Source organism: Neoarthrinium moseri (assembly GCF_022829205.1).
Source record: "Neoarthrinium moseri strain CBS 164.80 chromosome Unknown scaffold3_Wmoseri_CBS_16480, whole genome shotgun sequence".
Taxonomy (NCBI): Eukaryota; Fungi; Ascomycota; class Sordariomycetes; order Amphisphaeriales; family Apiosporaceae; genus Neoarthrinium; species Neoarthrinium moseri.
Window position 1 is genome coordinate 322,006 of NW_026055117.1, and position 26,382 is coordinate 348,387.

The 26,382-nt window shown below is 56.1% G+C and overlaps 8 protein-coding genes across 8 annotated transcripts; 2 read left to right on the plus strand and 6 right to left on the minus strand.

Moving 5' to 3' along the window:
- Window positions 1-751: 751 nt before the first annotated feature.
- On the minus strand, window positions 752-1,451 carry JN550_001487 (uncharacterized protein; the record flags this gene model as incomplete). The annotated part of the gene is made up of 2 exons (XM_049312676.1): window positions 752-1,235; window positions 1,309-1,451. 2 exons carry the CDS (start codon window positions 1,449-1,451, stop codon window positions 752-754), a joined length of 627 nt encoding a protein of 208 aa, XP_049176338.1.
- A 708-nt stretch (window positions 1,452-2,159) lies between these two features.
- Window positions 2,160-5,605, minus strand: JN550_001488 (uncharacterized protein; the record flags this gene model as incomplete). Its single annotated transcript, XM_049312677.1, has 4 exons — window positions 2,160-3,197; window positions 3,294-4,977; window positions 5,031-5,296; window positions 5,348-5,605. The coding sequence occupies 4 exons, from the start codon at window positions 5,603-5,605 to the stop codon at window positions 2,160-2,162; spliced, it is 3,246 nt and encodes a 1,081-aa protein (XP_049176339.1).
- A 2,887-nt stretch (window positions 5,606-8,492) lies between these two features.
- Window positions 8,493-11,699, plus strand: JN550_001489 (uncharacterized protein; the record flags this gene model as incomplete). Its single annotated transcript, XM_049312678.1, has 4 exons — window positions 8,493-8,507; window positions 8,564-8,908; window positions 8,988-9,703; window positions 10,733-11,699. The coding sequence occupies 4 exons, from the start codon at window positions 8,493-8,495 to the stop codon at window positions 11,697-11,699; spliced, it is 2,043 nt and encodes a 680-aa protein (XP_049176340.1).
- Window positions 11,700-11,828: 129 nt separating this feature from the next.
- JN550_001490 (uncharacterized protein) lies at window positions 11,829-13,388 on the minus strand (the record flags this gene model as incomplete). The annotated part of the gene is made up of 1 exon (XM_049312679.1): window positions 11,829-13,388. One exon carries the CDS (start codon window positions 13,386-13,388, stop codon window positions 11,829-11,831), a length of 1,560 nt encoding a protein of 519 aa, XP_049176341.1.
- Window positions 13,389-13,982: 594 nt separating this feature from the next.
- On the plus strand, window positions 13,983-16,011 carry JN550_001491 (uncharacterized protein; the record flags this gene model as incomplete). Its single annotated transcript, XM_049312680.1, has 2 exons — window positions 13,983-14,152; window positions 14,274-16,011. The coding sequence occupies 2 exons, from the start codon at window positions 13,983-13,985 to the stop codon at window positions 16,009-16,011; spliced, it is 1,908 nt and encodes a 635-aa protein (XP_049176342.1).
- An 881-nt stretch (window positions 16,012-16,892) lies between these two features.
- On the minus strand, window positions 16,893-18,210 carry JN550_001492 (uncharacterized protein; the record flags this gene model as incomplete). Its single annotated transcript, XM_049312683.1, has 3 exons — window positions 16,893-17,513; window positions 17,592-17,906; window positions 18,172-18,210. The coding sequence occupies 3 exons, from the start codon at window positions 18,208-18,210 to the stop codon at window positions 16,893-16,895; spliced, it is 975 nt and encodes a 324-aa protein (XP_049176343.1).
- Window positions 18,211-19,916: 1,706 nt separating this feature from the next.
- Window positions 19,917-22,565, minus strand: JN550_001493 (uncharacterized protein; the record flags this gene model as incomplete). Its single annotated transcript, XM_049312684.1, has 1 exon — window positions 19,917-22,565. The coding sequence occupies one exon, from the start codon at window positions 22,563-22,565 to the stop codon at window positions 19,917-19,919; it is 2,649 nt and encodes an 882-aa protein (XP_049176344.1).
- A 1,524-nt stretch (window positions 22,566-24,089) lies between these two features.
- Window positions 24,090-25,012, minus strand: JN550_001494 (uncharacterized protein; the record flags this gene model as incomplete). Its single annotated transcript, XM_049312685.1, has 5 exons — window positions 24,090-24,112; window positions 24,171-24,267; window positions 24,321-24,472; window positions 24,542-24,721; window positions 25,000-25,012. The coding sequence occupies 5 exons, from the start codon at window positions 25,010-25,012 to the stop codon at window positions 24,090-24,092; spliced, it is 465 nt and encodes a 154-aa protein (XP_049176345.1).
- Window positions 25,013-26,382: the final 1,370 nt, after the last annotated feature.

The window sequence follows — 26,382 nt, forward strand, 5'->3', positions numbered from 1 at the left end:
GATCAACAAGGCAGGTACCCAACATGCATACGAACTACCAGATCTATTATTTGTGCCGCCAGTGCAGAGGCACCTTCGTTACCGCACCAGAGACGCCGACAGACGAGTCGATAAGGCGAGAGAACCAGTTCTGTGTTCATTATGGTAAGATAGCGGTAGGTACAAGCGGCGAGACCAAAGAGATAGCGGCCATTAGGGTGGACGACAGGAATGTTGAGTATGGCGAGAACGATATCACCCGGCCGTTTGTGTGTTCCGCGGTGTGCGAGCACGCGCACAAACGGCATTTTCCCCATGCGAGGTCGCCGCTGCGGAAGGTATGCAGCGCGCCGCCGGGGGCACCGTCGCCGGTTCAGGCGGTGCGTGCAACGGTAGGTCTGAGCCCGGGGCTGGAAAACCCGGGAGAATACGCTCGTGTGTGCTGTTGGGACCAAGAGCCGGAGACCGAGGCCGAGTTAGACTCAGAGCGTGCTGCTGATTTGAGGATATACGTTCTTGTGACGGCATTCCGTAGGGCGAATGCTGGCACTAGTAGTGGGCCCCCGTTCGAGAGACAAAGGATCCCAACGGCCAGCCTAGAAGATATACAAAATATCTTGGCGATATTAGGAAGCTGAGCGATTGAACACGCTAGAGAGAGGGAGAGCTTGAAACAAATGTACAATCCCTTCGAGGTGACAGTATCTATTCCCCATAGGAAAGACCCCAATACGTAGACTGTAAATGTTTCATTTCACATCCGGCTGATAACCTATATCACATTCCCAGAGACCTCATCCGGCAGAAGTACCTTGTTTGGTCGCTCGATCATGAAGACGGTTTCCCGAGAAGGACCGGAAGGCGTTTCTACTGGCTCCTTTCTTATCTCCCGAAACCCAGCTTTCTTCAGCACTTTCTCGCTGGCGACGTTGCCTTCATAAACTCCAGCGATGATGATGTTTCGGTCTTCAGGCCGAATGCCAGGGGCTCCCTCAGGGAAATACTCCCAGTACGTCTTGACGAACGCCGACAAGGCCTCGGTAGCGTACCCTCTTCCCCAGTACGGCTCATCCAGCAGGTACCCACAGCCGGGAGGCCGGAAGAGACCCATCACACCTATCGTAGCGTCAGGCTCATCGGTGCTGTTCGACTTGAGCTCGATGGCGAAAGAGAAACTTCCAGGGGACGTCATAGTCCGCATGCGGTCGAAGCTGACACTTTTGAAGGGGTCTTCCTCCGTCTCGGCCCCGGTGGTCCTATGCTTATTAGCTTTATTCAACGCGAGGAGTCATGATATTGAAGAAGACATTGGGGGGAAGCTACATGTACTGCATTGATCTTGGGTTGCGGCGCATTCTGTGGAACACATAGAGATCTGTGAGGGGATATACCGGCCGCAGCCGCAGCCGCTCGGTTTCGACAACCACATCGTGTGGTGACTTGAAGGTAGAGAGCTCGGCCTCCGTACCCATTCTAAAGCGCTTGGTAGCTGCGGCGATGGCACAGGTCTGCCTTTGTATCCCGTGTTGATTGTTTCACAAATTAGATATGCTGCGGCTACTACGACGCTGTTTTCTGCTGCCTATGCGGCCGTCGTATGGACATTTTGGAGAACTGATTGAGCTTACTGCCCCTGCATGCGAGTATCGAAATAGGCATCGCGTGAGTCCTGCCAAACATATGTGGACTCACAGGCCCACGGCTGTATAGCATCATCCATACCCACATAATTGGTAGTAACTCACGCTGAAAGTTTATTTTGGATTAGTGTTCATTCTGAAGAAAATTGTATACCTTCTATAAGCTATGAAAAATATGTTCAAATAGGCAACAGAAATGTCGCAACTACAAACGAGTGTAACCGAATTTTAAGACTGATATTCGCATCTTCCCAACCTTCCTTCGCTCCCTCTGGCCTCTCACCTGGCTCCTTGAAATGAACCTTTTTGCAATTGTAACCTTCGTTGAGGTAGGCTCTTCGCATATGAAGACTTCCTCATATATGCAGTGTTGAACTTGGACTCACATAATGAAATCTCGACGTCCCCTTTGACTTTTACCTTGAAATGAGTGTCTGGTTGATCCGCTCTCGACTCTCGGCTCCCATCAACCGCTTTTCACCACCACCGCCACCTACCTGCCAACTCGACATCGACACGGGGCTTCCCGCCCCTCCATCGTTAATCTACTGGCTGGATTGGTGCCTTCTCGCGAAGTGCTTGTCCAGTGGAGTCTCCCCCGGTGTCGGTGAAGAACTCAGCGAACGTGCGTTCCTCCACGTCCATGTCTTTCCAACTGGCAATCCGGTCGCTGCGCCGGCTGTGACGGAAGAAGACGCGCTTTGCCCATTTCCAAGCCTCGACTCCGCCTATGAACAGGGCGGCACTTACGAAGACGATTCCCCATTCCCACGTAATACCAGAGTGCTTGAACACAGCCGTGTTGATAACCGGAATGTACACAACTGGAAACAGGGTCACAAATCCAAATATGACAGCCCAGAAGAGGAACTTGTTCGCCCAAATGTCAACCATCCATTGTGTCAGGTATCGCTTCGAGTCAGGCTGCATCCGAAAGAAAGATCGTCGTCGGTCTATCATTTCCCATGCCAAGAAGAGCGCGAACCACGTGAGGCATGCGAAAGTGGTAGCACGAGCCCTGAATACCGTGTCGCAGGACTCGCTATAGGAGTCATTGCAGTTGTGACCAAGGTTTCCTCCGCCGAAGCCAAAGACGACAAGGCTGAAGGATGCCAGGCACAGTGCGGCAATCCAGAGACCGTAGACAACCATGTCGACGAGAAATTCGGCGTCGAATATCCCGGTCTTCAAACTCTGCGGCGGCCGAGTCATAACATCAGGAACTGCGCGTTCAAAGCCGAGACCCATATCTGGCATGCCGCTGGTAATCATAATAATCCAGACAATTTCGACGGGGGCGAGCGGAAAGACGGAAAGCTGACTGGCATCCCGGAAAACAAGACCGATCAGAAGAGTGCCTGCTTGCGCGATGTTTTCGGCAAGCACATGAAGTACAAACTTCTGAATGTTGTCAAAGATACGGCGGCCTTCCTCGATAGCAGCCACAATGCTTGCGAAGTTGTCGTCCGCCAGTACCACGTCTGAAGCTTCCTTGGCGACGTCACTACCGGCTTGTCCCATTGCAATGCCCACATCTGCGCGCCGAAGTGAAGGGGAATCATTAACGCCGTCACCGGTCTGTCGATAAGTTAGCATCTCGATGCTCTATGGAGTCGTGTGCAGTTGGAAACAATTACCACGCAAGGGGTAAGGACAGGGGAGATGGGAACATACCATCGCACAGAATTTGTTGCGTCGGTGGAGAGCCTCAATCATCCGAACTTTGGTGTTTGGCGCACAGCGAGCAATGACTAAAGGCAGCACGGGGAGCTGATCAACTTGGTCGTCCGTCAGGGCATCAAACTCGCTCGCAGTCATGACCATCGACTGAGCAATATCGTGCCGTACGCGGCTCATGCGACTAGGCAGAATCCCGACCTCGACGGCGATGGCCCTTGCGGTCTCGGGGTGGTCGCCGGTCAGCATATGCACGGCGATGCCGGCTTCGTGGCAGCTTCTCACCGCCGGCTTCGACTCAGGCCGCGGCGGATCGTACAGCCCAACGAGGCCACGGAAGACCAGATCGTGCTCCACAGAGGCCCGGTCGATGTCGCCGGTGGTCGCGAACTCAGCGTCCAGCTTCCTGCTTGCCAAGGCAAGGACTCTCAACCCCATGCCAGCGAGGCTTTCGGTGTTCTTCAGTATAGTCTCGCGAAATTCGGATGTCATTTCAGCGGTCTCTCCATCGTCAGAAGGACAGTAGGATGTGCAGGCTCCAATCATTCTCTCCACGGCACCTTTGGTGAATGCAAACAGATCGCCACTTGACTCTTCCTTGAAGATGACTGACATCCGCTTGACATCGGAGTCGAAGGGCAGCTCGGCAACCTGTGTCCACTCGGGCTGCTGTCCACTGACGAATTTGAGCCGGTTCCAATCAAAGCGCGCCGCCAACACTTGGATGGCAATCTCCGTAGGATCTCCCCGGGCATGCCATTCGCCATCCTTTTGCTGGACTGTCGCGAGGTTGGCGAGGGAGGCGATGCGGAGATATTCAACCAGGGCGCTTTTGCCGCTGGAGAGCAGCGTTTCTGGCTCGAGAACTGATCCATTAGTCTCGGTCCCATCCTCCTTGCGGGCCACCTGGTGAGGTTGACGATCTGTAAATAGAATCTTGCCGGCGGTGGGGTCGAAGGGTTTGGATGAAGTGTCGACAGTATATGTCCCTAGGGCCGGGATCCAGGCTTTCTTCGCCACCATCTTGCCTTGAGTAAGAGTCCCTGTCTTATCCGAGCAGATGTCTGTCACGGCGCCAAGCGCCTCCAGCGATTTGAGATTCCGGACGATAACGCCACGTTGGACCATTCGCTTCGTGCCTGCGGCCATCGTGATAGTAAGGACAACGACAAGCGACGCAGGTATCATGGACAAGCCGGTGGCAACTGCATAAATGATTACCTCCTGTTCAGGCATGAAACGGTTGGCCGCAAGAACGATAATGGCACAGACCACAGCAATTCCAAAGAGCAAGAGAGCCAGCTTCGAGAGCTTCCTCTGCAGTGGAGTGCCAACGTTGACCCCGAGAAACTTGCCGATGGCGTCCGTCATGGTCAGCGTGTAGGCCTCGAGGTATCGGTGGGGTTTGGCAGAGCCATCGGGCTTGCGCTTCACCGGCCGGACCTTGGAGTCCTTGTCGCGCAAGGCGACGGCGATGGCTCCAACCTCGGTGCAAACACCGGTAGCGAAAACGATGCCCTTGGCGCGACCCTTCGTAACCGTAGAAGAGCTGTAGCCTACGTTGAGCCGGTCTCCTGGTCCGGTGGCGTCATCAAACGTCGCCTTCGCGTTCTTCCGCACAGGCAGAGACTCTCCCGTCAGGAGAGCCTCATCGGTTTCGAAGTTGACATCCTCAAATACCCTTGATCGATTAGCAAAGTTTCGGCAGAATTGTAAGAAGTGGGACACAGGCACCTGATATCAGCGGGAATGGTGTCGCCGGTCTTGAGCTCGACGATATCTCCAATGACGAGTTCTCCACTGGGTATGACCACCGCGTCTCCATCGCGAATGACGCTCGCGGTCGGAGAGCTCAAGGAACGCAGGGAGTCCATGGTTTTCTCGGCAGAATACTCCTGAAAGAAACCAACAGTGATGTTCAGCAGGATGACGAGGGCTACGACACCGCCTTCGATCCACGATTTGATTCCAAAGCTGACTGCCATAGCGAGAATAAGGACCTAGAAGCAGATCAGCGTTGATCCATTGCTGTGTATTTCTGAAGAACCAACCAATGTCATGGCGTTGGCCACTTGAGCTACGACAATCTTCCAAGCAGAAACGCCTTCAGAGTCACCCAAGTCGTTGGGGCCCCATTGATCCAGACGTTCTTTAGCAACAGCGGCAGACAGACCATTGTTCTGATCGGCTTCCAGCTCATGAGCACACTGATCCACGGTCAGTGCATGAGCTGGCCTCGAAAGAGGCTTATTGGACTGTCCGGACACATGGCCCTCAGGGACGCCGGTTGAGCTTTTCTTCTTCGACATTCCAGGACAAGTCTGGTTGGCTGCGAGAATTCACGGTCTTGGCGTGGTAAGTTTCCGAAGGGGAATGTATAACAATTCACTCGGAAGAGATATTGATGAGAAAATCTTTGAGTGTGCTTCCTCGATCGGCCTGGGCTAGAATGGCAGCGGAGTGTCATCGTTTTATAAGGTCCACGGCAGTCAACAGTGGCAAGGAGCAAGCCAAGTCTGACCGATAGATCTGCCCAGGCCGATAACTACAACCTGTGCCCGCCGTCACGATTGAACGGCCTTGGCATATACATCCTAGTTTCTTATAGTTCCGTATGACATGGGTGCTACCGCATCTGTTGCGCCCTATCAGCAGGGTTTCACTCGTTGGATGATACTTGTGGCGTTGATCGCACATCGTTGGCCGAGTGTAATGTATCATTTATTTCGACATATACTTCTTTTTAGTAATGCGAGATGTTATTCGAACATAGACAATTATGAGTGCATCTATATCACCTGTTCGACCGAAGTGTTTCTAGATTATCTTGGAAGCAATACATCCCGAAAACCGTTTTGGGATATCCCCGGAGCCCCACAGTGGTGGACGAGTATCGGGGCGTGACAATGACGGGATAGTGGATGCGCCGTCGTCCTTGGCATGCTGGGCATACTCTGGGCAAATCTCAAGGCTCCACGGCAGAGCCGCTGGTCGGAACTGCAGATTGTGCCTGATGGTGGGCTATCGTAGCAAAAAGACCGCTGTGCAATAACTCGAGTCGGCCGTGAGTAAGACAGGACCCCGCTGTCGCTGCTCGATATGTTGCTGGGGCTGTTTTCCTGAATACTCAAGTCGCAACGGCCTTTCTAATCTTCGAAACCAATTCCCACCATGTTTCGCCCCCGAGCTCTCAACATTCTGCCCAAGTAATCCACTGCCAAGATGTAAAGACGGGTATTCGGCACCAGTGCCAAGGAATCGAGCAAGGACTCTCATGTGGCATACTTTTAGAGTTCAACTGTCTGAGTCAGATTGCACGCAAGGGAGAGATGATAATCTCATCTGAGAATAGTGTGTAATACTCACAAGACAAGCGGCATTCACTGTTGGTATATTAAAGTAGATAGTTGTTATGATTGGGAGATGAGGTCTACCTCCACTTAGGTTTTACTTTGTTACTTCAATCCACTGCTTTTTAGCTAGGACTTCGATGCCTCACTATTTGTATATTCACATCCTCAACTTTCGATCTGGAAATGCAGAAAGACAATGGAAGCTAAGAGAAGATAGTGTAAAAGCGGGTATATCAAAACTGGGAAGAACCAAACCATCCTCGCTTGACGAGCTAATGACAGCCGTCGCAGAACTTACATGATGTACACTGCTGTGTCGTGGCAGATGGCAAAACTAAAGCCTTCAAGATGATAGAACTTTGGCACGGAAGGGACTGGGCATTCTGTATGTCCTCTGGTCCCGACTCACTGCAGACTCCAGCAGCGGCTTGTTTAGTCAAGTTTATATCTCTAGGTACCCTCACCGTTTGGGGAATCCCTAGGAAGCATTGTGGCACGATCCCGTCAATGTGGATGGCCGCGATGGCAGCCTCGGATCATCAGGATGATGTCAAGCTTGCTGCATTCCATGGACTGCCCGCTCAGAGTGACCGCTCGGCTGTGTCTTGCAGATACCGCTTGTATGACTCCGAGACGTGATGCGAGGGCACATAGCGAACGTCAGTCACCTCGATATTGTTGAGATCCAGGATCACGACCAACGGGGGCTCTATTGATGAATGCAAGCATAAGATAACGATGAACATGATCCAGGTGGGTTAAATGGGAGATAGAGGAGTAACAACCCAAGGATGATCAAGAAAAATGAGCTCGTTCATTGCCGACATGGTAGGAGTCAGCTCAAAGACTGATGGACACGTAGATGTCGCTTGATCATCGCTATACCGTAGGCTGTGAGGCGGACACTAGCCCACCCGTCACCCTTTTATTCTCTTCTAGGAGCCAGCTGAAGACCCGTGGTCTCCCATGATCATCGTTGTAGAAACAATTGAAGTATACCCTCAGATTAGCTCTTCTGGTTCTCATTGGCAACCTTCCTCGCGTCACCGCGGGCGGCTGCATGCAAATTTGGCTTATTTGGACTTCAGTCATCACCGGGTATCTTGTATAATTTGTTTTGTTGGACAAGAAGAAAAACGTGTGTCTTCTCGCGCAGACAGACGGAACCGAAACTCTCCAGGCCAACTCGACCAAAGAGGTTCCAAGCATCACCACCAACTCCGATTGAAAACTATAATAAAGCCCTCAGCGGACTGCCGGTGAAAGCCGTCCTCGGGAGTGCGATGTTTGTCGTCATAGTTGGCAGACGGCACCTAAGCCAGATGCTGGATCCTAGATGGAAAGGTGAAGAGGAGAGGTTGCGGTGCTGTGTTGTCTGTATGAGAAGACGGTTGGGCATGCTCAGATCTCTGTTCTTTGGTGACTGTCATTTGCCATAGACCAGAGGTCACAGGCTCCAAGTTGATGTCTCATAGTGCGAGATCTCATCATCGCAGCCGACGTGGATCATGGATTATCATGGATGGAAGCTGTGTTGGATGGACACAATGCATACATGATCTCAATAAAAAGAAAGGGGAAAATAGAGATAGAATAAGAAGAAAGGACGGCAGAAGAAGAACATGAGTCTTGAGTGGCTACTGAGGCCATTCGTCTCGAGACCTACCCCAGGCCATACTTGTGGTCTAGCCTGCCTCGCAGCCAAAGCTGCGTCCTGAACTGAAGCAGTTGCTGACATCCAGGCGTGGTTTGAAATGCCGCGTGATAGGGAATGGTTTACTCCGAGCAGGCGGATCGGATGGTGGACCGAACCAAAAACAGATCTGACGACCAAAGAGTGATCATGACTGTCGGCGCGGTAGTGAAGCAAGTTGGAAGCTGGAAATGATTATATCTTGATACTGAGAGAGGGAGGTCTTGCCTTGGGAAGGATGGTTGAGCTCCAGTCAAGTTACGCGTGCTGCTAAGGTTTCTTCAGCGAGCGCGACCCGCTCTGTGATTGGCGGCGCATTCCGCTGCAAGCCACCGGGTGCCCCACCGCCAAAAGCTCTGGGCTCAGAGGGCTGGGACGGGGGGAGGGAGGAAAGGCTGAATGGAGTCCTCGAACTGCATCGCAAACTCTCCCCTCCGATCGACTGTTCGGCCCCGTCGACAAGCAAACACCAATCTCGCCCAGTCGAGTCGAAACACACGGCACCCGCCGTCCTCAAGCCTGATCTTGCCAGCAGTCCGCCCCTCCGCGGCTTCATCTTCAACATGGTAGGTCCAGTCCGGCGCCCGGCGAAGCTGCCGGTAGCACAAGCACAAGCACACACACACCACTGACCCTCCGTCCCAGGCGCGAAACAGCGAGAAGGCGCAGTCCATGCTCTTCCGCTTCCGCGAGGCGCAAGCGGCCGACCTGGGCATCATCGACGCCGGGCGCTCGCGGCGGCCCAAGATCATCACCGAGGTCGAGTCGATACCCGTGTGCGAGAAGTGGCGGGGCCAGACGCTCAAGGAGATCAGCCGCAAGGTGTCGCGCATCCAGGAGCCCGCCCTCAGCGACTACCAGATCCGCGACCTCAACGACGAGATCAACAAGCTCATGCGCGAGAAGCACATGTGGGAGGTGCAGATCCGGAACCTGGGCGGGCCCAACTACATGCGCGGCGGCGGCAAGGTCTACGACGAGAGCGGCAAGGAGATCCCCGGCGGCGGCAAGGGCTACAAGTACTTTGGCCGCGCGCGCGAGCTGCCCGGCGTCAAGGAGCTGTTCGAGGCCGCCAAGCAGAAGGACAAGCCCGAGAAGCCGCTCGAGAGCCGCGACGACCTGCGCAAGGCCGTCGACGCAAAGTACTACGGCTACGCCCCCGACGAGGAGGACGAGTTCCTGCTGGAGTACGAGAGGGAGAAGGAGAAGGAGGCCCTCGAGGCCCTGATGCGGCAGGGCGGAAAGGGCGACACCCCCAAGGGCTGGGAACCTCTGCCGGGGGACAGCGGCGATGGGAAAGGGTGGGACTTGCCTTCGCTGGAGGAGGTCCAAGAGGAGCTCATGGACAGGCGGCGCAAGAGGTTGTTGGATCAACTACAATGATTGTGGTATTGCCTGGGATTCTCCCCCACCCGTTGTTTTACTTGCATAACGATCGGCTCTGATCTGGACGTGTTTTCTCTGGGAAAGGGTTACGGTGTTTCTGGCGTTAGGGATGAACTGAACTGGTGTGGCAATTTGTTCTGTCCTTGGAATCTTAAAAGGGGGTGTGAGGCCAGCTTGTCGACTGCCCCTTGGGTTTTGTGCTCAGATGTATACTCCGTCTTGTGATTAGCACCTCCGCAGTTGAGTCTCAAGGATTGCAACTGGAGAGATTTTGGGACATTCTGAATAACAGCCAATGACATTTCAGCTTGTAAAACACCCTGTGCCTCTATTGTTGTAGCCTTGATGCCGAGTGCTTGATCCCGGTGCTGGATCTAGCCGTCGTTAGTAACCCTAATGGTATAGTTATAAGTTGACCAGTCTCTTGGGAAGACTGAAATAACTGTCGAAATCTTTGTACCAGCTTGCATCCCCAGTATCACGGGAAGGTGCCCTCGAATCTACGACCAACGTTTTCCAACCCCACTGATCCACATGATTGTGTGTGCATATGCGTACACCGGCCACCGGCCACCGGCTTCCGTTTTTTCGGCTGAAAGTCCGGGGCGGCAGTCAGAGCCAAAGCCGAACCCGCCCCGGCGCCGGGCGCTAAGACCCCCAGCGGTCAGGCCCCGCCCTTGCAGCAGCCGCGCGCGCTATCGATAGCTGGGAGAGCTCCTACAAAACTTCTAGAGTTGGCCCCCAGGCTTCCAGCAGCAGAGCAATAATCCGCTTCACGACCCCCCTCGCCACGAGCACACACTGAGACGCCCCTCGGCCCCGGCACGGAACGGTAGCACACATCGTTTACCCGATTGCACCTCCAAGGCGGATCTGAAACCCGGCATTCATCACGCCGGAAGCGCCAAAGACACAGACGACCTACGATAGAGCTCGGAAGTACGCCCAGAAGGGTGGATTAGAATCGGCAGGACTACAAAGTCAGGGTCGACCTCTGGGTAAAGGAATCGCGGAGGGAAACACATCAGACGGAACCAAAAGAACAACAAAAACGAGGAAGAAGACGAAGACATGACGCACCGCGCCGACGAGCGCGCCTTCCTCGACGAGCGCGGGTCCTCGCGCGTGGCCCTGTGCCCCAACGGGCAGAACCCGGCGACGCTGCTGGAGAAGCCCGTCATCGAGCGCATCATCGACAGCTACTTCTACAAGGACCAGTGCTTCGGGGTCAACGAGGCCGACGTGGTGGACCGCGTGGTGGCGCACGTGTCGTTCGTGGGCGGGACGTACGGGTCCGCGGGGAGCAAGCCGACGCCGTTCCTGTGCCTGCTGTTCAAGCTGCTGCAGCTGGCGCCGGGGGACGACGTGCTGGCCGAGTACCTGGGGTACGGCGGGGAGAGGTTCAAGTACCTGCGCGCCCTCGCCTGCTTCTACGTCCGCCTCACGCGCCGCTCCGAGGACGTCTACCGCGTGCTCGAGCCCTTCCTCGAGGACCGCCGCAAGCTGCGCCGCAAGGGCATGGCGGGCACCGCCCTCACCTACGTCGACGACTTTGTCGACGACCTGCTGACCAAGGACCGCGTCTGCGGCACCAGCCTGTGGCAGCTGACCAAGCGCGAGCTGCTCGAGGACCTGGACAAGCTGGAGCCCCGCGTCAGCCCGCTGGGGGACATTGAGGACCTCCTCGAGGAGATGGAGGCCGAGGAGAATAACGAAGCCGTCAATGGAGGTGGTGAGGAGGAAGGCAGCGATGATGGGGAAGTGGTGGAGGAGACTGGGAGCCGGCGGAGGTCGAGGAGCCGGGAGAGCGAGCGCTCGAGGAGGCGCTCGTACAGCCGCGACAGGGACGACCAGATGGATGTTGATGATAGGGACGACGACCACAGGAGTCGTCGCAGGTCGCGTACAAGTTCACGGTCACGGTCTAGGTCGCGAAGCGGTTCGTCAGACCGGCGGGGCGGTTCCCGTTGATCTTACTGCGAAAGTAATGGAGACATTGTCGCTTGGTTAATTGCTTTTAGATGTACAGCTTCCTTCTTCCTTCTTCTATGATACCCAGTTCCCCGAAGTCCTACAATACTATTGGTACATATATATCACTCAGACCTGGTTAGATCCTGCCTTCGCGGACACCTTTGCGGCGAGCTCCTTGGCCACGCCGAGCAGGCGCAAGTCATCCCAATACTGTCCGATTAGCTGCAAGCCCCCAAAGTCAAGATGCCTCTCCTCGGCGCTGTTTGCATCGGACGGGATATCCATGGGCATGCTGATGGCGGGGAGCCCCGCCAGACTGGCCGGGACGGTGAAAACGTCGTTCATATAAGAATCGAGGGGCGTCTGTCTCGCAACGTCCTCGAGTTTCGGCGGCGGCGTCGGTGCCGTCGGGCAGACGAGAAAGTCGACCTGGCTCGGGCCGAGCTTGTTCTCTAGCACAATGGTCTCGTCCATCTCGCTCAAGTCAAAGGACGACTCATCCCGCAGGGGGTTGGACAGCTTGAAAACGCGGTCAAAGTCCATCCGTACCAGTTGCCGGACCTTCTGGGCCTGGATGAAGTAGTTGTCGATCGCCTTGGAGCTCAGGGTATAGGATCCCAGCAGAATGCGTCTCTTGACCTCAGCACCAAAGCCGGCCCCTCTCGTTTTAGCGTATAAGACGCCGTCCATGGCGTCGCTCGAGGCATCCTCGGCCCGCTCTCCATAGCGGATGCCGTCGTACTTGGACAGGTTAGACGCGGCCTCAGCAGGGGCAATGACATAGTATGCAGAAAGCGCGTTCTTGGTCGACGGCAGCGACACAGGGACGATTCGACCGCCCATGTCCTGGATCTTGTCGACGGCCTGTGACCAGCCCTCCCTGACCCTCGGGTCCAGCTCTTCAATGTTGTACTCGAGGGGCAACCCAAAAGTAAAGCCACGCAATGGCATATCCCTCTGGCTTGGAACAAAGCTCGTCCTCTCCTTGGCAATCCTCGCGCGGGCCGAGGCCGGCAACGAGGTGGGATCCTGCGGGTCGTGTTCCTCGCGGATGCTGTGGATGACGTGCTCGATGATGGGGACCGAGGGGGCTATGATGCCGACCGTGTCCAGCGAGTTGGCGTAGGGGACGACGCCCCATCTCGAGATCATGCCATAGGAGGGCTTGAAGCCGTAGGTGCCGGTGTAGGCGGCGGGCATGCGCACCGAGCCGCCCGTGTCGGTGCCCAGAGCGACGTGGGCGCTCCTCGTGACGACGGCGGCGGCGCTGCCTCCGGAGCTCCCGCCGGCCGAGCGGTCAGGAATGGGCTCGGCGTTGGACACGGGGCCGTAGGCAGAGGACGTCGAGTGGGTGCCCATGCCGAACTCGTCCATGTTGGTCTTGCCGGTGACGCTGTAGCCCAGGCGCTGCATCTGGGTGACGATGGTGGCGGTGAAGGGGGCCTCGTGGCCGGCGAGGATGTTGGAGGCGCATGTCGTCTGGAGGCCGGCGGCTGCTATGTTGTCCTTGACGGCGACTCCAAGCCCGTCGACGCGGTGAGGTGCGTCGTCTTGACGGCTCGGGGCGTGGGAGATGTAGGCGTTCACGGAGGACAGAGGACGTCTCGGGACGTGCCTGCCGACCGCGAGGGCAGAGCAGACCCCGCGAGGGACCTTGGATCGGTAGAGCCGGACATGTATAGACATGTGGCTGCCCGGGATGGTCGTCGGCGGTCCAGGGTGGGATGCAGCTCCTCCGGCGAGGTGTGCGATTCGAGGCTATGGCAGCAGCGTAGAAATGCGACCTACCTAGGTCGGGTACCGGTAAGTAGGTATCGCTCAGGGCGGGCTGGGACTTTCAAGCCGCTAGTCCCAGGAGGTTCAAGGGTTCGTCCAGCCCACGCAGCCCGCCAGCTCCCCTGTCCACGGGGCTTATCGGCCTATCGTGCTGCAGGGATCAGCGCACCCATGACGCAGGAACCCAGCACGCAACGGGGCACCGTAGCGCCTCCAGCGCGTCCTGACCAACTGACGTGGTCCTCAAGCTCCCCAATCTATGGATAGCTGTCACGGGTGTTGGACCTGGGCGGCCATCTGGGGGCCGCCTAGGCAAGCTCTAACTTGGAAGCCCCTAACGCCATCTGCAGCAGCCGCCCCCCTCTCCCCAGACCTGGGAGCCTGGTCGAGCTCCAGGGCACATCTGTATGCCTGCTTACCTACAAAACATGGGTGATGGACCCAGATCATGTTGCCAACCTTTCCCACTAAGCATCTCTGTCTTTGAATGAAAACACCGCCATCATGATCCTCGAGTCAGCTCTCGTCGCTGCCTCCCTGGCCACCGTCGCCAACGGAGCCCAGCCTGGAGCTGCCGCCCCCGTGGCCGCGCCCATGAGGGACCTGGACTGGGGCCAGATCAACTTCCTGCACACGACAGACACCCACGGCTGGCATGGAGGGCATCTGCAAGAGTGAGTAATTACACCTGTACATATATACCTGTGCATATATATCCGCACGGATGAGATCTAGCTCGTCCACCTCGACGAGAGACACACAAGTTTGGCTGACGTGACGCCTACTCTTCAACAGGCCGCAGTACTCGGCCGACTGGGGCGACTACATCTCCTTCGCCGAGCACATGAAGGCCAAGGCCGACGAGAAGGGCGTCGACCTGCTCCTCATCGACACCGGCGACCGCATAGAGGGCAACGGCCTGTACGACGCCTCGGACCCCAAGGGCAAGTACACCTACGACATTGTCCGCGAGCAGCCCATCGACGTCCTGTGCACCGGCAACCACGAGCTCTACATCGAGGACTCGGTGCGCCGCGAGCACGACATCACCGTCCCCAACTTCCGCGACGCCTACCTCGCCTCCAACCTCGACTACATCGAGCCCCAGACCGGCAACCAGATCCCCCAGGCCCGCCGGTACCGCAAGTTCAAGACCAAGAACCAGGGCCTGACCGTCGTCGCCTTCGGCTTCCTCTTTGACTTTGACCGCGCCGCCAACAACAGCGTCGTCCAGAAGGTCGAGGACACCATCAAGGAGGACTGGTTCCAGAAGGCCATCCGTGAGAAGCCCGACCTCTTCGTCGTCACTGGCCACGTCGGCCTGCGCATGAAGGAGTTCGAGCTGCTCTTGAAGGTCATCCGCCAGGAGAACTGGTACACCCCCATCGCCTTCCTCGGCGGCCACGCCCACGTCCGCGATTTCCGCAAGTTCGACGACAAGGCCTACGCCATCGCCAGCGGCCGGTACATGGAGACCATCGGCTGGCTGTCCGTCGACGGCATCAAGAAGAGAGCCAAGGACTCGGAGACGGCCATCGCTGCGGCCGCATCGCCTACCTTCAAGCGGCGCTACATCGACAACAACCTGTACGGGCTGCACCACCACACGGGCCTGAACGAGACCACCTTTCCCACGGAGCATGGGCGCAACGTGACCCAGATGATCGCCAAGGGCCGGAAGGAGCTGAAGCTGGACCAGGCCTACGGCTGCGCACCTCAGGATCTGTGGATGAACCGGGCCGAGTTCCCCAGCAACGCGAGCGTCTTCACCTGGCTGGAGGAGCAGGTGCTCCCGGCCATCGCCACCAGGGACGACAGGGCCGACGTGCCGCGGCTGGCGATTGCCAACACGGGCATGATACGCTTCGACATCTTCAAGGGCGCCTTCACCGTCGACTCGACCTACATCGTGTCACCCTTCATCAGCAAGTTCAACTACATTCAGGACGTGCCATACTCGGCCGCCAAGAGGGTCCTAGCCATGCTCAACGGCGGCGGGCCCGTCTTCTCGGCGTTCGAGGCCGGTTCCGCCCTCGACACGCGGTACCTCGTCAGCCCCGAGCAGTGGGCGTTTGCGGAGCGGCCCCAGGTCGCGAACGCAGCAGCAGCGGCCGAGGCCCGGACCCCGGTCCACCTCCAGGGCGACGGCCTCCAGAAGCCGCTCGGATCCGAGGGCGACGGCTCCGGCAGCAAGAAGCCGGACCTCATCAGGGGCTACACGACCAAGGACGACCTGGGCGACGACGGCGACGACACGGAGCACGAGCCCATCACCTTCTACGCCGTGCCCAACTGCGTGCAGAGCGAGATCGCGTTCCCGGCGGCCCAGCAGGACGGCCAAGGGGGAGAGGAGCCCGACAAGGTCGACCTCGTCTTTGTCGACTACGTCCAGCCCTGGGTCCTCACGGCCCTCAAGTTCAGCGGCGGCGACTACGGCACCGACGACGTCGCCGTCTACCGCAACCAGACGGTCACGGACCTGCTCGCCGCTTGGATCACCGACCACTGGGCCGGCGACTGCGGCGCCAAGTGACGGACGTCTTCTGAGTTGGTTCTTGTTTCCGGCGTAATGGTGCCTGCGATGTGGCTCCTTCTTGCTGTTGCTGTTGTTTGCTTATTTTGTCGCATCTTGATAGAACCGCCCCCTGGGAGGCTGGGCGGATTACACATTACATCACATCACATCACATCACACCATACCAGGCCACGAGCTGGCCAGGTTAGAGATACATGACGGGAGTTATTATTGCTGATTTTATGGATGGATGGATGGTTTTATCATCCACATCGCAGGTGTTTGTAAATAGCGGGACAACGCAATGGAATGAAATGAAATGAAATGAAATGAAATGAAATGATATGATATGCAAAAATCATTTTCCTTCCTTGGGGGATGTGACCCACGCGTGAGAATGTACATTCTGAATGAGGCATCTAAACCCCGAACATGTGCTGGCTCAAGCCTTGACCACAGTAACTCTGGGCATGATATAAAGCCTGTGCCATCTTCCGCTGTGTCAAAGTGGGCTAGATTTAACGAGCATTGGAGGCGCCATGCAGACCTGTCAACGGGTTGACTTATAGACACCACGTGGGGCAGGCGTCTGCGCCACAAAGGTGCGGACGAATAGCATATAAGTCAGTCACTTATACAGAGCAGACATGGAAAGAGGCATCTCATTTCAATCTTGATAAAATTTTGATCTAAAACCTTATGAACAACCCTGGGGTCCATATACAGCGCCGCGTGAATTCATGTCCTGCAATTTAAGCCCCGTATGTCTAGCGAGAGATTAGGAAAGGCTCCGCGAGCAGCGACTGTTGCATGCATTGGTATTTTCGGGGGGTTTTTCGATTTTCTTTTTTTTCCTTGGTTTGCTTCGTTCAGTCATAAAACACCCGCGAGCGGATAAATTATGCCTCAACCTTCTTCTTGAGGATGTCCTTGAGGGTGACGGCGTCGGCAGCGAACTTGCTGATACCCTCACGGAGCTTCTCGACGGCCATCTGCTCCTCGTTGAAGTCGAAGCGGAAGAGGGCCTCGTCCTTGATGTACGACTTCTTCTCGATGTCGAGGGACGAGGCTTTCGAGCCGTCGAGCTTCTTGGGGACGTCGGCGGTCGAGTTGAGGAGCTCCTCGAGCAGGTTGGGGGAGATGGTCAGGTAGTCGCAGCCGGCGAGCTCGGTGATCTCACCAGTGTTGCGGAAAGAGGCACCCATCACGATGGTCTTGTAGCCGTACTTCTTGTAGTAGTTGAAGATGGCCTCGACCGACTTGACACCGGGGTCCTCCTCCTTGGTGTACTCCTTCTTGGTGGCGGCCTTGTACCAGTCGAGGATACGGCCGACGAAGGGCGAGATGAGGAAGGCACCGGCCTCGGCGGCAGCAATGGCCTGGACGGTGGAGAACATGAGGGTCAGGTTGCAGTTGATGGCGTGGTCGCGCTGCAGGATCTCGGCAGCCTTGATGCCCTCCCATGTCGAGGCGATCTTGATCAGGACACGGTCCTTGGAGATGCCCTCCTTCTTGTACAGCTGTGACGGGGTGGCATGTCAGTCAAAGAGATTTTCAGACTCTGGGATGAAAATGGACAGGGTATTTAGTAGACGTACGTCAATGATGTGCAGGGCCTTGTCGACCGAGGCCTTGGTGTCGAAGGAGAAGCGGGCGTCGACCTCAGTGGAGACCTTGCCGGGGATGATCTCGAGGATCTTCTTGCCGAACTCGACGAGGAGGCGGTCAAGGGCGGCGTCGACCTGGTCGTCCACGCTGCCGCCGTTCTTCTTGGCGTAGGCAACGGCATCGTCGATCAACTTTGCGTACTCGGTCTTCTTGGAGGCGGCGAGGATCAGGGAGGGGTTGGTGGTGGCGTCTTGCGGCTTGTACTTGCCAATGGTAGCGAAGTCACCGGAGTCGCAGACGACGACCTGGAAGAAGCAGAGAGTTAGTGAGATGTGTCAGGACAGCGAAGGAGGCTAGAGTAGAGCAAGCTGCTGGCAATGCTTCGACGAGGTTGGGAAAAAGGCCATTCGCATCGACCCGGGAAGGCATTGGATCCCCCAATCCCGGAGTGAGAGTTCTACTCGAGATGGAACTCCCAGCGCGGGGCGGTCGCGGGAAAGCTCTGCCTCAGTCACGATGCGGGGCAGACGGGGAGGCGTTGAGGGGTTGCGTGGCGAGGGCGAGACTTACGGTGCCGGTGGCCTTGAGCTGGTCCAGAGAGTTCGACATGATGACGAGCGAGGTTGCAATTGTGGAATGGTTCTTTCAATGGACTTGGGAGAGAACGAACAAGAGAGTTCGGGGAGATGGGGGATGGTTTTTTTTGGTTTGGGAATATGATATGAAGTCAGGAGGCGACTCGGGCTTGTTGGGGACGAGGACGGCCGTCCCTTTTTGTTCGACTTTGGGACGGCGGCACTGGAGGGATGGAGGGGCAGCCCAGACGTGGAAACAGCAGCGTCATATCCCACCCGGGCTACCCACCCAAAAAGCCCGCCATCCACCTCTGCCTGTCTGCCACCCAGCCCAGCACGCCGAAGTCCACAGCACCAGTAACCAGTAACCAGCAACCAGCAACCAGCAACCAGCAGCCCCAGCGGACCACAGCGCCCCGGCGGCGGATACATGTCCGTAGCGGGCGGCGACCGCCCCAGTTATTCCCTCGTCAGAGCTGCCTCTTATTCGCCTCGCAGCGCAGAGAGACAGCGACGATGCCGGCCCGGCCGCAAAAGGGAGACACACGATGGAGAAAATCCCTCGCCTCACCACCAAATACCCAGCCAGTAGTCGCCGGTCTCATCCATTGTCTGGGCGACGAGAGCCTTCCATGGGAATCCACCCCGCGGCCCCCTTGTCTCCTCCGTCCCTCTGGCTTTGTCTCTGTCCATCTCGTCCCAATTGAACCGACACGACTGAAAATAGAACAGAGATATTGCACCATCCTCGGCGTCGCTTTCTTCCCAATATCCCACTAACACCCACGCGCGGTACCCAGAAGAGAAATGGAGGGGCGACTTACTCATCGTCAACGGAGATGCGTCTCCCACCGCCCACTCGCTGCACGTGTGGCGGCCACACCCCGGACCGAGCTCCTCATTGGAGCGTTTCAAAGCTTCTCTTCGCCTGGCTGTGTCCCGCCAAGGGTCAGCTTCCCATGCCCCGTTACCTTGACGGATAGTGCACGCAGGGACTTTTTTTTTTTCTTTCTCTCTATCTCTTCCCTCTTCTGTTTGATCCGCCGATTCACGACAAGCTCGGCGAGACAGCATTTGCCTCGAAAAATATGCGCCGCTACGGCAGCATGCATGCAGCCTTGATCGACCCCAAGCTCCAAGCATGACTCGAGAGACTAGGCCACTGGGCGTGATGACTTTTCATAGCTCTGAAGAAATACTACAACTAACTGACAGCCTTGTCTATTATCACAACCACATCGCGATTGATCGATGTGTCAACTCTAGTGGAACTAGTGCATATGCTATTGACGTGATAATGCTCAAAGGATCATCTGACTCCCGTTATCACCGAGCTTTCCGCCAGCTCCATTCTAATCGGATTTGCATTAATAAGAACCCCTAGCCGCTGACCGACCCTTCCGGTTCGAATATAGCTTGGCAACTTTATACAGCCTGGAACATCTATTCTCTAGCACCTCACCTTTGGCGCATATGGAACCTGTTTGAGTTGACCGTGACATGTACAGAGGCAGTTCACGTTCTTTAAGTCGGTGCAACTGCCAAATTCAAACTGATTTCCGTGTTACTACTGCAGAAGTTCTACCATGCTAGACCTCGCTGGAAGTGCTATATCAAATCGGAGTTGGTCGAGATCTCAGGTGCGGAAGGTGATTGGTGATTGGTAACGGTATAAACTCAAGAGGTGCTGTTGCATTGCACAAACCCTCTCTATACCCCGTAGGTACGAGGCTCTCACCTTTAGTCCTCGGTGATATCGCCGTACTCCCACATGCCGCGCCGTTCCTTCTTGGCCTCGTCCTCGACCACGCGGAGCTTCTTCAGGACCTCGGCGCTCTGCGCCCCCCTCTCCCACGCCTTCAGCTTCTTGGGCACCATGGCGAGGCCCTCGGCCACGATCTCCTTGTTGATCGAGTCGGTGAAGGAGCTCTGCCCGGCGCTGGGCTCGAACAGCGTGATGTAGCTCAGCCCCTCCTTGGCATCGACAAAGTCGAAGCTGGCGACCAGCTTCCGCCCGTCGGTCGCCTCGGCAAGCAGGCCGATGGCGTCCTCGAAATAGTTGCCGGTAGGCAGCTGCACGTAGGCCAGCACGGCATCGATGGCCTGGGGCTTGAGCCTCTGCGTGTTGAACTGCGGCTGGTCCAGAGCTCGCAGGTTGGACCACGGAATCTTCTCCGAGTTGCCGTAGTCGACGTACACAACCTCAGCGATCTTGGATGCACGGTCGTTGGATCTAATCTTGGCACGGTACCATTGGCCGTCGGCAGAGAACTTGGCGGCCACAAGGTCACCGGCCTTCGGTGGGTTTGTCAGTGGCTTGTTGTTCTTGGAGTCCAAGTGGAACTTCTTGAACTCGCTCATCAGGGTCTCGAGGGCTGCGGTGCCCGACCCAATCTGTTGGATCTTGAGCTTTCCGTTCGCGTCAATGTTGGTAACCACAACATCGCGGTACTCTGTGGTCTTCTTGTCCTGGGCGCCAGAATCGGCTGGTGTCTCCTCATAGGCCTCCTCTTCGGCACCTTCCTCCTGCGAGGGGTCCCAGTCGTGCCACATGCCCTTGCGGCCCTCCTTGGCCTTCTTCTCAGCAGCGTTGAGCTCGTTGGCATTGCCAGATTTCTCTGCCGAATATTGATGGACTGATGCCAGGCCCTCCTCGACCAAGATCTTGCCAAAGCTCTCACGATTGATGTAGAGGTCACCGATGAAACCACCAATCTTGTCAACGTCGTAGACGTCGATCTCGCAGTCGCGCTGGTTGCATCGTCGGTTGGCAAGTTCGAGAGCTTCCTGACCAAAGGGCTCGCCCTTCTCCTGCGCCGAGCGAGGGGCCTTCGGCGCGCGAATGCCAGCAAGAACCAGTGTGATCTTGATGCTTTCGCGAGGGATCAGAACTGTGAATCTGGAACCCCCCTTGCAGTAATCGACGATTCCGGGCACCTTCTTCTGTCGCTGGAGGGCTGAGGCCTGGATCTTCGCCCGCTGCACGCTCTCCGAGGCATCAGTGTAAGTCTTTGCCCTCGATGCCTTGCCCGACCACATTCCCTTCTTCTCCTCCTTGGCAGTCTCCTGAGCAGCCAGAAGTTCGTCGTAGTTCTGTGCTCTGTCGGTATCATCCTTGCGGTGGCGGATCACTGAAGCCCAGCCTTCCTGCACCAATAAGAGGTTGATGTTCTTTCCCTTTTCGGTAATAGTGGCAACGTCTCTAGCCTCAAAACCATCGCTGGCCGGCTTGTGGCCGTCAATGGTAACCTTGACGTGCTTGCCAATGACCTTCTTCCGGAGGAACTCCTTGGCCTCATCTCTGAAGGGAGCCTCAGACGGCTCCTTTGCTCGTGGGGCGCGGACGCTGCTGAGACTGACTTGCTTCTCCTCGCCAGTCTTGGTGCGCACAACAAGAGTGTCAGTCGCAATGATCTTCGAGACAATCATGTCCGAAGCGCTGCCATCGGTCGCCTTGGCGGTGCTGTTCTTGTGAAGACGGAGCTTGCCGATCTGGGCCTTCTTCTCCGCAGCTCTCAGCGGCGCCATCTTTTCTGCGAGCATGGTCGAGTGGAAGTCATTGCATCTCGCCAGACCGTCGGCCAGCAGGAACTCAGCGATGCTTCCACGGGGGTGCAGAACGTGTCCGACCAGTTGTCCCTGGGGGCTGACACCGACCATTTCCACCTTGACATCTCGTTGCAGAAGTCGCTGCTCAACATAGGCCTTTGCGTCGTTGCCAAACTCCTCGGCTGCCTGAGTGATGCCGGTAGATGTGTTGGTCCTCTCTGTCGCCGGAGTTCGGATACCGGCAACCAAGGTCATGACCTGCAGGTGCTTCTTGTCAGACAGCAACAGTCGGCAGAGAAGGCGATCTCCGCTCAACACTCTTTCGACGACAGCATTTACGGTCTTGCCCTTCCACTGGTTGAAGAAGTCGGGGGTTCCCAGGTCGTTCTGGACCTCGATAGAACCGCCGGTTCCGTGGAGACCCTTGCTTTCCGACTTAGCCTGGGATTCGGCTGACCGTAGATCCTCGATCTTGGCCAAGACATCCTCGGACTCCTCCTTGCGGCCTGCATCCTCCCTGACCTTGAGCCAGCCGGCCTTAACGGCGTCCAGGGGAAGCTCGGTGCCGTCCTGGAGTTGCACCGTACCGTACTCACGTCCTGATGCGGGAACAGTGTACGAGATTAAGCACTTGACCGTCTTTCCAAGGACAAGACCACGAAGGTACTCGCGTGATTGAAAAGCGAATGCTTCATCGCCCTCCTTGCGCAGATGGGGTGCTGTCACGAAAGCCAGTGAGAAGGTTCGCTCCAGAGTTGGGTTGTTGGGCGACGTCAGGATGAGGGTGTCACCACTCATCACCGACTTGACAACCGCCATAAAAGTCTTGGGCGCCGCCATTACGAAACAGTTGACCTAGGCGTGTTTTGCAAGAGTGTAAAGAGTAATCGGAGAGGGGTTGTGTTGGTATGTGTATACCCTAGCAAGGTTAGTTAGCATCAGGGAGTTTGGAAAAGCATGGTCAAGGGCCAATCAAAGGTGAATGTAACATGGTAAATGGTTATGCCTTGAGCCAATTTAGCAAGCATGTGAGGCATCCTAGAGCTCGAAAAACATGTTGTCCAGAGTGAGATGCCTCTACTGGAGGCCGTTGGTAGTGACCCTGAAGCCACGAGGCCAAGCTTGTACTGGAGAAGTGAATGCTCATAAACAAAGCACAACCAGAAGTACAAACATGGGCAAGCATGCCCTAGATGTAAATCCAATGATGCAAGCGGTGACCCATCATATTACTACTGGAGTGGTTGCTATTTGGGAAGCGTCCACGTGACAACCCTCGAACTAACGGGAGAGACATATGTCGTTGGAGCGCGGGGGGTAGGATGGGGAAGGCTGCGGCCATGGCATATCTGGGGGAAGGTGATTGTGTTGCATAGTGGCCCATTCATTTGGGTCTCCTCAGAAGGTTGTGTCTCGTGGAGCTTAATAGTCGAGGAAATCCTACTTACATGCGCGAGGAGGAATACTGAACGTCCCAGGCCAGCTAGGTAGGATGCTCGGTGAAACTCTACTCGGGAGTGCTGTTTCTCGTGATTAAGCAGGTATTGAGAAAGACAACTGTGAGGTAGTGCCAATTGACGAGTCTCGAGTACGAAGGGATCCTTGAATCTGGCCACAGTCACTACACATCCGTCTGCGTCGAGGGAGAGTCGTGTGTTCGGTGTCGGTTTACCCCTTCTCGAATTTGACACCTGGGCAACTTTCAGCATTTGTGGGGAAAGCTCCAAGTTGGAGCCCAGGCGGCCACTTACAGATCGCCAGGGCTAAGCGAGGGGGGGCGGAAAGGGCCTCTAGTCCTGGGCTAATGGCGGGGCAAGCTCCTGGTCGAAGAGGGGTCTAGATGGGAGTAGGGGTCCTGCAATTCGACGCAGAGCTGCTGCAGATTGTGCCGGTTGGGTTGAGCTCATTTGGAAGTGTTGATGAAAATGATCTCAGGATAGGTGGGTACGGTTAGTTCGAGAGTCAACAATCGGCGAGAGCCACTCTGCAAGCTCAGAACAAGCAGCGATGCTCCCGAGGTCTGCTACAGTACGGGGCTACTTAAATGGAGTAAGCTACGTAGAGCTCCAGCTGTCATTAGCAAGAGCGGGGTCAATTGGGGTGAAGACAATGAGGCAAGCAGTGAATGCATAGATGAATTTGCGAGCTCACACCGAGTTGCCTAGGGGAATTCACTAGGGTGGTCCTCACGGCAAATACAGTCACAATGAGATCTGGAGTTGCTGTTGAGACATCAATTGCAAAGCTACGAACTACGGGAAATGCTATGTCTTCTTGAAGCTCCAGCTGGCGCTAACCCATGGTCATATTCCTTTTCCAGGTCATTCTACCTATGGACCGCATCGGGCAACAATGGCTAGTCTCTTAGTTGGAGATACCAATGACACCTGAGACCGGATTAGTAACGATCCTTCACGAGTGTGTATACGTTCAAATGCTACATACCGCAAGCAGGGCGGGTGCCGGCGTTACCGGTCTTCAGGGACTCCTCGTTGCCACCCTTGCCGAGATCGTCGGTGCCGGAGTGGACGACGACGGTTCGCTAGGAGTATGTTAGTACGCTGGAAGTATCGAAATCCGTCTCCGAATGCTTACGCCAATGATGCTGTGAGGTCCGATCAGCTTGATGAGCTTGTCAGTGACGGAGCCCTTGGCGTTGCCCTGGCCGTCAGTCTTGACGTTGCCCAGGTCACCGACGTGGCGCTTCTCGTCAGAGGGAGCACCGTGGGTCTGGCTGTGAGGGTTGACTTCAGACGACAAGTCAGTTATCTTTCTATTGTTCCCTTCCATCTATACAACAGGCGCGGCGGACGTACAGTGGGGGCCGGCAGAGGTGCAGCCGTTGGTGTTGTCACCGAAGGTGTGGATGTGCATGCCACGCTCAGCGTTGGCATCGTTGCCGGTGATGTCCCATGAGATGGTGGTAGGGTCAGACTCGGAGGCCTGCTCGAAGGTGACGGTTCCGGTGACCTTGGAGTCACCACGGACGACAGCGACTAGATACCAAGGCGGCGGTTAGCAATGACTCGTTCGGCAGGCACGGGTTGAGGCTCTTGCGAGGGACCGGGGTTCCACATGTCATCAAGGTACACAGAACTCGGCCTGTAGGATGACTGGACTATAGTGATGACCATCAAGGTCGCCTTTGTTTATAAGGCCGCACTTGGCCATCGCCAGAAATGGCCGCATTTCTGCTCATGTATACAACCCTCCACCACGGAGAAGCGGGGAATAGCTTGTAGAATTGGGGTCAAGTGTATATAAGGGCACTCACCGGCCTTGACCATTTTGGTAGATTTCTGATGTTTAGGTTGATGGGGTTCTGGTATTGGTTGCTCTGGGCAAGATTGCGATGATTCAGAAACGAGAAGGGGAGCGTCAAGCAGCGAGACACAGTCAAGAGGGGTTTTGCTTAGTATTTCCTTCCCTCATCCGCCGAGAACTCGGACAACGAAGCGGGTGCCGAACGCTGCAAGTGGGGTGCTGGTGCTGTGCTGCCCCGCCCCGCTCGCTGAAGAGGTCATCGCTGCCGTCATTTTCTGCCAGCCGCTTACAAATGAGGTCACAGCTGCAATTCCCACGTCCCCCATCGCAACCCAGTTTCGGATGCCCCGATAGTCGGGGGCAGACATGCTAAGCCGTTTCCAGGCATGGTGCTTTTCTATACTCTTCTGCCTTCATGCTGCTTTCGGACGAGTGGCTGGGCCGTGATGAATAGGGTAATAGGGCGGGCGGCCTTGCATGAACACTGGCTTGCCTAGGTGCACCTTAAAACTCCGAAAGGTTTGCAGCACTCCACGTACCTCACGAGGCTATTACCAGACCCTTTTGTGTGTGTGTGTGTGTGTGTGTGTGTGTGACGGTCCAGGTGTCACGTGCATGGCTTATTCTCACTCAAGTTGCACGAAGCTGTTCGCCACAGGAATCTGCCCTGCGGTCATTGATCTGGCGCGTCCCCTAGCGAGAGCAGCATATATCCGCGTCCTCATCGTGGCTTGAGCTGTCGGTTGGTACATCAGCATGGCCAACCAGCCGCGCGGCACGTCTGATAACTACGATTGGCAAAACCAGTAACATAGGATTCTGACTTGGCGAGATTTTTGTCAATTTTAGCTAGGCAGTAAGTGATTGGACACTACAGTATTCACACTACCTTGGAGTATGCCCAGTCAGAGGTGTGTTTGACGAAGCCAAAAGTCCTCGGACATGAGGAAGATCATGCCGCTGGGCATATTGGCGATATCTAAAGCTGGCGAACCTGAAACCTATCTCGGGCAGATCGGGATCCAAGGGGAGGGATTGACCAAGTCGAAACGACCACGGGGTGACAAGCATTCGATTGTTTCATTCGGAGGAGCCATCGAGAGCCAACCCAGTTCGACCAATCAGAAACCAAGCGGCACAATGCCTCCATCCAAACGTTGGGTCCAGATAGAACGATGCAAAGAAATGAGACTGAAGTCCCTGAAGAATTAAGGCGGTCTCTGGGCTGAGTTCTGCAAATGGCGCGGGAGTAGGTCGTAGTATATCGATCCCATGGCTCGATCGGCTCCCACGCATACAGCCGCCGACTCTAACCTACTACATAATCACAAAACGAGTCTGCAGCCTCCTGCAGCAACCATGCCAGTTATGTATTGGAGCCTCATGCCTTCCC